Source organism: Spermophilus citellus, assembly GCF_964194105.1.
Source record: "Spermophilus citellus genome assembly, chromosome: 16".
Lineage (NCBI taxonomy): Eukaryota > Metazoa > Chordata > Mammalia > Rodentia > Sciuridae > Spermophilus > Spermophilus citellus.
This window is the reverse complement of record NC_138196.1, coordinates 1,611,123-1,623,946: the sequence shown is the minus strand read 5'-3', so window position 1 is coordinate 1,623,946 and position 12,824 is coordinate 1,611,123. Positions and strand designations below refer to the sequence as shown.

Genomic DNA, 12,824 nt, shown 5'->3' with positions numbered 1-12,824 from the left:
TGCCAAGTGAAGCCAGACACAGAGACAAGTACACACGATGTCACTCATCTGTAGGGACCAAAACCAGCAGCTCACATAGAGAGTAGAACAGAGGTCACTGGAGGCCAGGAAGAGTAAAGGCTAGGAAGGGAAGATAGAGGATGGGTAATGGGTCCTACAATACAGATGGCACAGGGTAGTTCTAAAGTTGTATACACAAGGGCAAGTATGGTCTAGGACAACTAATTGTATATTTCCAAATAACCAGAAAATTATTTGGAGTTTGAAAATTCCCAACATGACCTTGCTAACAAGGAACGATAATACTTAAGGAGATGAAAATGTTAATTACCCTGATTTGATCATTACACATTGTACATGTTATAGTTTAGAGATGAGGTATCCTCCAAAAGCTCCATGTGTAAGACAATGCAAGAAAGTTTAGAGGTAAAATGATTTGGTCATGTGAGCTTTATCTACTCAGTGCTTTAATCCACTTGAATGGATTAACTGGGTGGTAACCACAGGCAGGTAGGGTGTGGCTGGATGAGGTGGGTCACTGGGAACATGCCTTTGGGGTATATATTTTGTCCCTGGTGAGCTGAGCTTGTCTCTCTTTGCTTCTTGTCCACCAAGTCCTGAGCGGCTTTCTTCCACCACACCTGTCCACCATGGTGTTTTGCCTCATCTCCAGCCCAGGGCAATGGAGTTGGCCCTCTGTGGACTGACATCACTTTTCCTCCTCTAAAACTGTTCTTGTCAAGTCTTTTGGTCACAGCAGCAAAAGAGCTGCCTAAAACAGTACCCATGTATCAAATTATGATACTGTACCACAAAAGTAGGTACAAATATTCTACAATTAAAAACAAAAATAATTTAAAGAGAAACACCACCAGGCCAGACACTAGGTGGCAGAATAGAGTAAATTAGGTTTAAATTAGGGCCCAACCTGCAGACCCCTCCAAGGTTTCTATTTTCATACCTTTGTTCCCCAGAAGCCACTGACCTCCCCAAGCTGTTGTCATTTACACTGTGCATGGCCATACAGAATAGCCCACCAGGGGGTCAGATTAGCACAGGAGGGAGGTAGAGATAAGGAGCACTCTGTCCTCTGTGCCTTCATGACCTTGATGCATGGGGAGGCACTGATACCAGGAAGGGAGCAGTGACCAAAAGGACAGTAGGAGTGAACTTCTCCTCCTGTTGCTCTTTCTCTCTCCCTCCCCCCACCATGGAGTTGAGTTTCCAAACAGTGGCTTTCCACTGACTGAGTGACATTGTTGGCATCCTTTACAGCAGGGGGACCTGAACCTTTAGGAAGGAAAACTAGAGAGGGCCTGGCCAGGCTTTAGAGAAGAGGGCATCCATTCAGTGCTGGACACTAATCTGTAAATAGTGTACATGGCGCCTCACTGTTCTGCCGCCCATATTTGAGGTTAAATGAGCATGACCGGCACACATCCCATAGGCAAATGTCCTTCTCCAAGATTTATAGTCTTTGATGAGAGAAAAAAGAGAAAGAAGAAAGAAAGAAGGAATCCTGAAGGCAGAAAAAGGTCACAGTCCCGCACCTATCTCTAACACTTGGGGGAAAAGGGGGGTGAGCAAAGTAGCAGGGACCAGTGGCCAGTGGCCAGTTCCCAGATGCAGCCTGGAAGCATGAGGAAAGCCAGGTCCAGCCTGTTTAAGGGAAAGGTCCTTTGGTTCCTGAGTCGTGCCTGGGCAGCACCTGCTGTTGTCCCTGAAGACTCCCAGGCCCAAGACACAGCAGCCTGGTGGAGAGAGGGCAGCCCGGGACTCACCCCACTCTGCAGCTCCTGGCTCTTCTTGGCGTGCTCCATCTGCGCACTATCGGTCACACTGGTGAACTTCAGCTCATCAACCCTCTGCCGGTAGTTTTTCTAAAAGGAACAGGACTCCACAGCATTATAATTGGGCTGCCCCCCACCACCATGCACACAGCACATGTGTGCACACACTTTCTGTGACCCAAGCGTTTCCCTGGGAAGAATGTTCTAGTTGGTCCTGCAGCTCCAGCAGGACCACATGGCCCCAAGTCAGCCTGCGCTGGTGTTTTCATGGCTATTACTGGGTGGGAACTTTAGTTTTTCCTGTGGCAGAGACTGTAATTCACTGTGTGCAACCAAGTATTTCCATTTTATAAATCTAGATCTGACATAGGAGGGTTAAGTGGAGGATACTTGGCCTTTGCAACCACAAGGATCTGGGTTCAAACCTCCCCTGTGTCTCTTATCAGCTCCATGGCACGGGGCGTGTCCCTACAGACCTGCACCCACCGTGCTCTGACTATACCATAGGGACAACAGAAGCTCCTTCACTCTGGGGTGGAGCAGCGCTTCTGTGCTATTCCTCCCACGTGAGCCAAGTCCTTGACAATGTGTTTAGAACTCGTCATTGCCACTGTCATTGTTGTCACTATGATTGTCCAGGAAGCACTGGCTACAGAAAGGAGGAACACCAGGGGCCACAAGCAGAAGGCTGGTGCTCAGGTGCGATTCACCCTTACAGTGTCTCATCTCCCAGATCACGGAGGTCTTATTCTCATCGTGTCCCCGTCTCACAGCCACAGATTCACTGGAAAATTGTCAAATGTGCTAATTCTGTCCCCCTGTGGGAACTTCTCGTCTTTCCTGAAGACTAATTAGTTCCTCTGGACTTTCCACCGGAACTGCCAAAGTGGAGGGAAAGGTGGCCTCTGAGGATGGCAGGTTGTGGCAAAAGCTTCACGTGGTGGGGGGGACACTAGAGATGAGCTCACAGCCCAGGGCCACCCAAACTCTCAGTGACGTTAGCAAGAGCATTATAGAACAACTGGACCCAAAACACTGATTGGAACCCTGGGAGCTCCAAATTTCCTCCTTTTTATATAAAAAAGGTCTAAAGAAAATATGCTAAAGAGTCTTCAAATTTTCCTTCCTTGTTTCACTGTGTAGAATAGGAAAACCCCCTCACCATGTGATGTCACATTGCTCTTCCATTCTTGACACTTGACACTTGACACTTGACAGTCCCCCCAGACTCTGCCTTGCTCAAATTTACTTACTAACTACTTTCTAAGGAGGCAAAAATCTGTTCTGGCATATAAAAAAAAGTGAAGGGGAAAAATCCTCTTGGCCCCAAACAGCTGAAAAATCTGTAGTCAGCACAAGAAGTGAGATAGAAACTGATGTTCCTGAGGATAAAGGACCCACTGCCTGGGTCCCCCTCCAGACTGCACCCCTATCCAAGACAGAACAGGCTTTCACTGTTCTACCTGGAAATGAGCAAGTCTCCAGGAAGCTAGGAAGTGGGAACCTCAAAGGATTATTTCTCTCTTTCTACCTTCCTTATTTATACAGACTGGCTCTAAATGTCTTTGTCTGAGAGAAGGGCAGTGGAAAGGTAAGAATAAATGACAAAATATGCTTTGGGCAACATTATCTGTTGTCTAGTGGACAACAGTTAGGGCACTAGGTCTTCCAAACTGGGTACAAACCCCAGGTTGCTACCCACCTAAAGTTTGACTGAAGTCTCACTTTACTCATACATAAAATGGTAATAGTAATAGGATCATCATATCTACCCATATAGGACAGTCGTAACCTATAAATAGCAGTTTGCATTAATGCACTCAAAGTGGTCAATCAAATGCACCAGTGATTAGACAATTATCATCAGTCCATAATGGTGCCTATTTGATCACTATTATTATCATTTGCAAGAGATATGCCGACTCAGCCTTCCTGGCACTGAGACAAGAATCCCTTTTGAAGATCCCAAACAAAGTTCCTGAAATAGTCACACTTCCAAATTAAATGTCCTTCCTAAGTCCTCTTCTGCCTGCTGCCATTCCGTGGCATAAAGAGATGCACAGGCTTAGTGCTCCAGGGCCCTTGGGGACAGTCCTGTTCAACCTTCTCATTTTAATACCAGGAAAAAGGAGTCAGGATAGTGACGTGTCTGAAGTCAGCAAGGCAGTTAAGGCCCAGGCATAAAGAGAATGCTCACTGCAATTATCAGACTCTGATTCAGAAGCAATCACATCCTCCTCACACAAGAAAAACATTACCAGTTGAGTTTCCCTTAATCCAAAATGCCTTTTCTGGATTTCAGATGTTTTTGTATTTTGGAATATTCACATAGACATAAAGAGGTATCATGGGGATGGGACCCAGATCTAAACAAAAAAATTCATATATGTTTCACATATACCTCATCCACATAGTCTCAATGTAATTTTATATAATTATTTTGTGTGTGTGTGTTACTGGGGAATGTATCCAGGGGATTTTGAGACAGGGTCCCACTAAGTTGTTAAGGCTGACCTCCAACTTATAATTCTCTTGCCTTGGGCTCCTGAATTGCTGGAATTACAGGTATGCACCACTATGCCCCAGAGTATACAATATTTTAAATAATTTTGTACGTGAAACAAAGTTTCATGGTGTGGAATTTACTATTGGGGCATCATGTTAGTGCTTAAAAACTTTTGGATTTGGGAGCATTTCAGATTTCAGGCTTTTAGCCTAGGGATGCTCAACCTGCACAATCTTTCTGTATGAAATTACTCTTTGGATAATTGTAGGCTTCTTAAAAATCCTTCTCCAGGAAGTTTAAGGGTGTAGAAAGTTAGTTTCAGGATGTGCTGCAAATGTAAAATGAAGAAGTACTCTCCCATGAATCACATCTAAAATAAAAGCTTGGAGTGAGGAGGAGGAATCAGACGCTAAGGTCACTCTCGGTGACTTGGGCTGAGAACGACTGAAAGCCAGGCGCATAAGCTCAGGTTACCTCGCTGACCAGTTGGCCAGCCTTCTTGGCCTGTTCCAAATTGAGACTGCCCTCAGTCAGCCACCCGACTCCCTTCATCCACGCCAGGTCGGATTTGTACTGCAGCTGCAAGAAAAACACCACCGGCTCTCAGCACAGACACAGGTGCAAACAGGACAAATTTGGTGCAGGAGTCAGGAAGCTCTCGATGCTGCGTTTTTTCTCCCAGAAGAACTGCCCCCTCCTCCCTTATGCCCCCTCCTCTCTGCTTGGGAGGTAAAGCCATTGGGCCTGCCTCGTAGTAAGAATATCATGTCTTGGGGCTGGGGATGTGGCTCAAGCGGTATCGCGCTCGCCTGGCATGCGTGCGGCCCAGGTTCGATCCTCAGCACCACATACCAACAAAGATGTTGTGTCCGCGGAAAACTAAAAAATAAATATTAAAATTCTCTCTCTTTCTCTCTCCCTTTAAAAAAAAAATTTAAGAAAAAGAATATCATGTCCTACTTAAATGTTCAAACACTACAACCTTAACAGAAAGGCCATTTCTCCGTCCCAATTAGAATTAATATATATTCCATGCTTACAAAAAATATATCAAAATAGATGCTACTGTCATGTGTAACTAAAAAGAACAAATATAAATTTTAAAAATTTGATAAATTTGAAATTACTCTTTGAATAAATTGTAGGCTTCTTAAAAATTTAAATTCTAAAGAATCTTAATAAATTCAAAAAAATTTTAATAAATTTTTAAAGACCATTTCTCATATATTTTGACCAAGGACCTTCTTTGTCAACCTACTGAATTTCCAAGATTTGTTTCCCCTTTGCTTGTGCCAACACATTTTAACTTTCCCCATTGTCCCTGAGCCCCACACCTCCATCCATCACACCTGAGTCTGTGCTGTCATGATTCGGCCTCCCTCCTGTCCTCCCTGGGCCCAACATCTCCAGAAGTTCCTCCTAGTCCTCTAGGTTATGTAATAGTCTCATGTACAAGTTCAAACTGAGAGTGTATCTAGTTGTGAGATGTGGGCACAGCTGGCAGTGAGGGAGGGCTCACCTCACTCTGGAGCCCGTAGGCTTTCTTGGCCCACTGAGTCTTCATGTCTTCAGGCAGCACGGTGTATTCATGCAGTTTCTTCCTGTAATCCAGGTCACTGGCAAGAGCTTGGGCCTTAGCATGCCTGATGTTTACCATATCCATGGGCAGGTGAAAGTGGGTCTTACTCTCTTCAAAGCCTTTCTTGTATTCAACCTGGGGTGTACCAAAGCAAGGCCCATTACCTAAAGGCTGCTCTTGCAGAAGTGATGTGAGAACACAAGATTCCCAGGCTTTCAGGAGGAATGGGTACTTTCGATGCCACCCACCTCTAAGAAAGGTCTGATCCAGAGCTTAGCTCTGTAAGCCAGTGTTGTAGGCTGCTGTGGCTCCACCTGTCTCTGGGATACCTCTCTCTTATGGATCTTAACTCTTTTTACCTGGCTGCTCCAGGAGGGCACTCTATCTGCAGAAGCAGAATAACAAAGCTTGGGCTTCAGATCCAGTTACGCCTAAGCTCAAGCCTGATCTGTCCTTTACCAGCTGGGAAACCTCTGGAAAGGTATGTCACCTCCTTGAGGGTTCATTTTCCTTGAGACGGTTGTAATAAGTATATGAAAGAGGAGCAGAAATGTGCTTAGTCCAGGGACTGTCACACAGCAAACACATGATATATGTAAGTGATGAGGATGACAGTGACGAGATGCAGTAATGATGCGATGATGATGTTGGTGATGAGGGTGGCCATGATGATGACTGATGAAGGTGGTAATGATGCTGATGATGGTGATAATGGTTGCCATGATAGTGAAGATGGTGGTCCTGATGGTGATGATAGTGGTTGATGGTGGTAATGGTTGCCATGATGATGGTAATGGGGATCCTGGTATGATGATGATGGTGGTGATGGTGAGGATGGTGGTCTGGTGGTGATGGTGGTAATAAAGAGCTTGGTGGTAATGGTGGTGATGATGGAGGTGATGATGGTAGTGTGGTGGTAATTATGGTGGTGGTGTTGGTGGTGATCATAGTGATGGAGGTAAGAGATGAGGATGGCATGTGGTGGGGAAGGTAGGGTGCTGGAGTAGAAGGAGGTAGGCCAGCTAGCACAAGCTCTGGGGTCTAATCTCTATCCTGACTACCTATGACTTTGGGCAAGATACCATCTTTATGACCCTCAGTTGCTCCAAATGCATAAAAATACCAATTCATTCTCTGTCTAAACTAAGCCAAATTCTCCATGCCTCTTTATGCTTCATGACTGCATTTCATAGGGCTTGTTCTGTAGACACATCCAGAGGCAACCCAGAGGCCAATGCACATATTCCATTCAAATCATGACCTCTTTTTGTCAGGATGGGAGGGATACACCAGGATGGAACTCTGGGGCATTCAACTACTGAGCCACAACCCCAGCCCCTATTTTGTATTTTATTAGAGACAGGGTCTCACTGAGTTGCTTAGTGCCTTGCTCAGGCTGGCTTTCAACTCACAATCCTCCTGTCACAGCATCCTGAACGACTGGGATTACAGGTGTGTGCCATATGCCCAGCTAAGCCACGGCCTCTTAAGGGCTTTGTGGGGTAATTATGTCCACCTGTACCTTCAGAGCTGCATAAGCTGGCTTTGCAGCTTTGAGCAGTGGTCATAGAGCAGGAACTCAGTGCTTGAGGGCCCTTTCGGCCTGCTCAGTGTTGGCAGGGAAGACCTTATTAGAAACTAGGTGTGTCCCTTCTAGCCACACTCTCCTTCCCCAAAGGATTTCCTCCCCCGTTTGTTAAGTGATAAATACCACGATTAATCTCCAGCCACCAGAGTTGCTTACAAGCAGCATCATTCTTATTGGTTGGAGCCTGGGCTGTCCTGTTTGTTTGGTAAATACTCTGAACACCATGTATGTTGTGATTGCAGGATTCTTCCAGAACATCGCCACAATGAGTGAGATGCTTACTGCCTAGCTCCCTGTTAGATTTGAATATGGTTTCCCATCACCAAAACACATTTGGAGGCTTAATCCCTCAATGAGGCAGTGGGGAGGTGGGGAGTGGTGGGAGGTGTTTTGTCATGGGGGTGGAGCCCACGTAAGAAGACACTGTGTCTCAGTAGGAAGCTGGTTCTCCCCCTCATGGGACCAGACTAGTCATCACAAGAATGGGCTACTACATTGTGATATAAACATCAGAGATTATTATATAGACTAGCATGCTGTATTCTGCTATTCAGATTTTATAATAATATTTATAAAATATGTACTGATACTTATCACTATGCTTATCTGATTAATAGATATTTGAGCACTTAAAAAAAAAAGAATGTGCTATGAAGAGCAAGGCCACACTTGTGTTCTCCATGTTGCAGGTACTCTCTTGCCTGCCCACTTTTCCCACCACGGTGATGCTACATGAGGCCTTCACCAAATGCAGTCTTGAATAAACCACCTCTTTCTCTATAAATTACCAGTCTCATATATTCTGTTATAGCAAAAAGAAAAAATAATAGACTAAGCCACTTTCCCAGCAGAACTAAGCTCCATGACGAAGAAACTCATTAGGAGCTTCCAGTGTCTGCTAAGTGTTTTGCCCATAGTAACTGCTTGGTAAACCTGTGTGGATTAAATAACTGTGGCCAAACGCCTCTGTACCTTGATCAGCAGAGGCTGTCACAGTGAGGGCTACACTCTTCCTCTACTTTAAAAGAAGAGCATGTTCAGTAAAATAAAGAAAGTGAGCAAACCTCTTACACAAGTCAGGAAAGAAAAGAGTTGCAGGCAGAAATCAATAATAAGAAGAAATCAAAAATATGGTTTGCTGGTGCTATCCTAAATGACCAGGTGAAGTTGCCAGGAAAAACTTTGAAAGTAACATAACTTTAGGTAAAGGGCTGGGGGGGCAGGTGGAAAGGGAATCTACTTCGCTGCTCATCTTGGCCACCTGCAGGGAGTGCAGAAGCTTCGAGTCGGTTGTTCCCATGGCTTTGCCTTTTGTTTTCTCATATTCTTCTTTGTATTTAATCTTGAGAGAAAAAAAGCAAGTCTACTGTGAGTGCGAGAGGAACCTTGCCGTCCAAGGGGCTCGGTTTAACAAATGCAAGAACTATTCTAAGAAAACACCTCCCCATCTTCTGTGGATCCAGAAGAAGATTAAACTACTGCAATGTTTACAATGTTAACAGTCATTATTTTTTTTTTCAGCAGGACCACTGACACGTTATTGGAACCATTCCTTATCCATTTCTGAGTTAATGAGAGAAAACCTACATTGCTAGCAAGCTCCCCCGAGGCTTTGGCGGCCAACAGAGACATGGCATCCAGCTTCATCTCAAATCCTTTCCCCTTTGTCTTCTCCCAGCCTTCTTTGTACTTAACCTAACAAACAAAAACACAGGTGAGCAGGAATTGCTATACCTACAGTCCTTCCAAAAGTTGAAGACAATTTTTCTTTAAGGAAAGTAGGTTTCTTTAACAACTTACAGGCCAGAGTCCTTGGGTGCTATTATAAAAATAGTAATAATAACTATTAACACAGTTCATTGATTCCTTAGCTAGAGGGCCACATGGACAGTGCAGGACAAAGCTCTATTATTTCTTGGTCATGTGACTACAGGTAATTACATCTTTGGGCTTTGATTTTACCATTTACAAAAAAAAGAATATCATCTCCTCTTTCTCAGAGTTGCTGTGAGAATGACTTAGATATGGTATATGGAAACAAATGCTGACCTGGCCAAGTGCCCTTGTCATGGAAGGTATTGATATTGCCATGGTAACAGCAGCTATGGTTTGCTGGTGCTGACCTAAATGCATTATCTCACTAATTGCAAATCTTCTCATTAGGCCTTTGAGGCTTGGAGAAATTAAAGAACTCACCTAGGGTCACCCAGGTAAAAACTGGCTGTACCTACAACTAAACCCAGGTCTACCAAATCTCAAAGCCCATGCCAACAACTGTGTCCCTACAACAGCTCCTGAGGGTTATGCTGACTCTGTATCCTATCATGTCACATCATACCAGCTACCCCAGTATAGAACTGGTTTTCAAAAAACATTAGTTCTGGAGTTATTTTCTCCTGTCCCACAAATCCAATCTGGAATGAGAAGTCTAATCACAGCCCACCAGTGACTCTGCAAGACTCTAGCAATTAAGATTGTTCTTAAAGTCTGTGTTTTGTCCACACAGCAAGTCACCAGTCAGAAGTCACCAGGGTGATGGCGATGATGGTGCTGATGATGGTTGTACATGTTCTCACAGGCCATACATGTGCTTGGGTAATGAGAATTGAGTTGCTCTGACCAATTCATCCCTAGTGAATGGATGCCACAAGATGGCAAAGTTCAAAATTAAAATGTGATGGATGCCTTTGACAAACCTCTCTCAGGAATAGAAGGTTCCCTGCTTGTTGGACCATGCCGGATCCTTCACGTTCACATCCACCCACGTCCCCCTCCGTGTCTTCCCCATTGCCTGCTCACCTCACTGAAGAGTTCAGCGTTAGTTCTGGCCTTCACCAGCTAAGGCACATCCTGCGGCAGTGTGTAATGCAACTTGTTTTTCTCATAGTCAGCGCGGTAGTTCACCTGATGGATTGAAAATGCAGCTGCAGGTTTTTATATGGGCAAAAGGTGAACTTGGGGGGAGACACTCTTTCCCACTTTCCCCTGAGATCCATCACTAGGAAAAGGCATTTTACAAAGAAGCTTGTAATTTGGGGAATGTTTCTAATTAATAGATAGAAGGGGCCGATTGAAAACATAAACAACTCAAAGGCACACTCAGAATTGTGTATTTAAAAAAGAGATCCCTGAGACAACTTCACCAACTCCCTTTACAAGCCCTTGAAGGTATGAAACTAATGTTTGTAACTTGCTGAACATTTTGCCATATGTAGGGTAGATCCTCAATGAGAAATTACCAAATGCTTATTTGAAGAAAGAGCCATCTTAAAACACACACATACACACACCCCCACACACAGGCTAGCCAGGTGTGATTCCTTAAGGAAGGACACAGCATCATTAAAGATGTAGTCTTGACCAAAAACTAACTCTGAACTTTGGACACTGGTGACATTAAGAATTATTGTTAGGACGTCTTGTTTGTTGTTTTGGTGTGATGTATTAAAATGGTATAAAAATGTTTAAACTTTTTCATCGTTTAAAGATTCACATATGTAAAATATTTATGATTAAGTTATTTTCTTCAAAATAATAGGGGGGGTGTGGGTGGGTCTGTAGATGAATCAGGATGTGGCATGAGTGGGTACTTGCTGAATCTGAGGGTCAGGTACCTGAGGATTCATTATGCTATTCTCTTTACTTTTGAATGCATTTGAAATTTTCCATAATAAAATTTTTTTGAGGGGCATCATTTCATGGCCATAATAAGACATGATGCTGTTAATAAAAGTCAAATCTTTGGGAGTTAGATGTTCAGAGGCCTCACAGTGATCACAAGACCCCTACCTCCAGCCGGGCTGGGGCAGGTGACTTACGTGGCTCAGTTGCTGGGCATTGATTTTGGCCTGAACAATCTGCGGAGTATTGGTCACAGAGCTGTACTTCAGCTTGTCAATGCTTTGCCTGTAGTTGACCTAGGTAAAAACAGGCACAGAGAGGTGTCACTTGGTTTTTTTCTTTTTCTTCTCTAATATTTGCTTGGGTCCCTTCCCCAACCCAACCAATTGGTGATTCTCAAATTATTATAAAAAGAACCAAAGATTTCAACTGGACACCAACAGACATCCTGAGCCAACAGACAGGAAAACAGCACACTCAAAAAAAGAGGGCCCCTCCTGGTCAGTGGACACAGGAAGAGCTGCTTGTCCACATTATGAACCTGAGATATGCACACTAAAATCACAACAAGATATACTTCCACACCCACCTGAAGAGAGAAAATTAAAATTGCTGAGAATATCAAGTGTTGGCAAGGACGTGGTGCTACAGAAACCCCCATAATGCCACAGACAGATGTGCAGATTGGCATAGTAGCTTTGGAAAACGGTATGACATTTTGGCAAATACACATATCCACGTCCCAATAATATGATTCCTGGACTTATTCTCAAGGAAGATCTGCACACAGCCACTTTATAAAAATTCAAGGTGAATATCTGCACTTGCTATGCTTTTCTGTATGTCTTATGCCTCACAAAAAAAGGGATGTTTAAAAGAAAAATGAAAGAGAGAAAACAAGTCCACCCATATTCATACACGTCTCTGAGTGGGAAGCAAAGGAGCATCAGTGGCCCCTCACAGGAACGTCCTAGGGTGACTGCAACTGTGCACCAGCCCCTGCCTGGTGCTCACTTCCACTTGGTGACAGTCCCCAAGAAAACTGCTCTTAGCTCAGCACTGCAATGGAAGCAGTGAGTTCAGAAGGGGAGGAGGCGGGATTTCCAGCACCTGGCTTCCCATTTCAAGATATTTGGGACTAGTGAATTTTCTCTTTTGAGAATGCAAATTGCTTTTTAGAGAGTGAAGGGTTACTAGCTATTTGCACATGAAACCGTATTCATCCAACCATGTCTTCCTCCAAACACACCTGACCAAGATGCACCTCCCAGGCAAAGGGAACTGGAGCCAGGGAGTGAAAGCCCAGGTGTGCAGCTGAAAGCAGGTGGGCGGGGGATGTGCTGAGCTGAGCGGAGCAGGAGGCCCCCAAACCTATTTAGCAGGAAGGAGATCTGGGGTGAAAGAAATGAGGGTAGGTTTGGATGGTTAAGGACTCTTTTGAGTAATTGCACATGCAGGCTAGCTGGAAATCCAGGTAAAAGAAGAAGTCAACTCATCCCTAAGCCTGTCCTTCTTCCCTTACACCTTCCTGGTCCCTCCCATCCGTTCACTTGTTCATTCACTCATTCCTTCAACTGTCACAGATGCCTGTGCAGAGTGAGCATGTAAGTATTGCTGATGGGTCCTTGCTCCCAGGGCCCTAAATGGCACAGTCCCTCAGGACACTTGAGCCTATCTGACACTTGAGCCTGCTAGGCCCTGGCTTGGCTTATGGGGCTGATCACCACCAAACTTCCCCCA

The 12,824-nt window shown here is 44.5% G+C and overlaps 1 protein-coding gene across 1 annotated transcript in view; it reads right to left on the bottom strand.

The window, feature by feature from the left end:
* LOC308635049 (nebulin-related-anchoring protein-like) overlaps positions 1-12,824 on the bottom strand; it is a gene marked incomplete at its 3' end in the record, with an annotated part of 128,221 nt that overhangs the window by 92,015 nt on the left and 23,382 nt on the right. Inside the window, 8 exon segments of the mRNA XM_081269314.1 lie at positions 1,782-1,880; positions 4,771-4,875; positions 5,816-6,010; positions 8,704-8,805; positions 9,051-9,158; positions 10,263-10,301; positions 10,305-10,367; positions 11,282-11,380. Of these exon segments, the coding sequence (XP_081125440.1) occupies positions 1,782-1,880; positions 4,771-4,875; positions 5,816-6,010; positions 8,704-8,805; positions 9,051-9,158; positions 10,263-10,301; positions 10,305-10,367; positions 11,282-11,380 (810 nt within the window).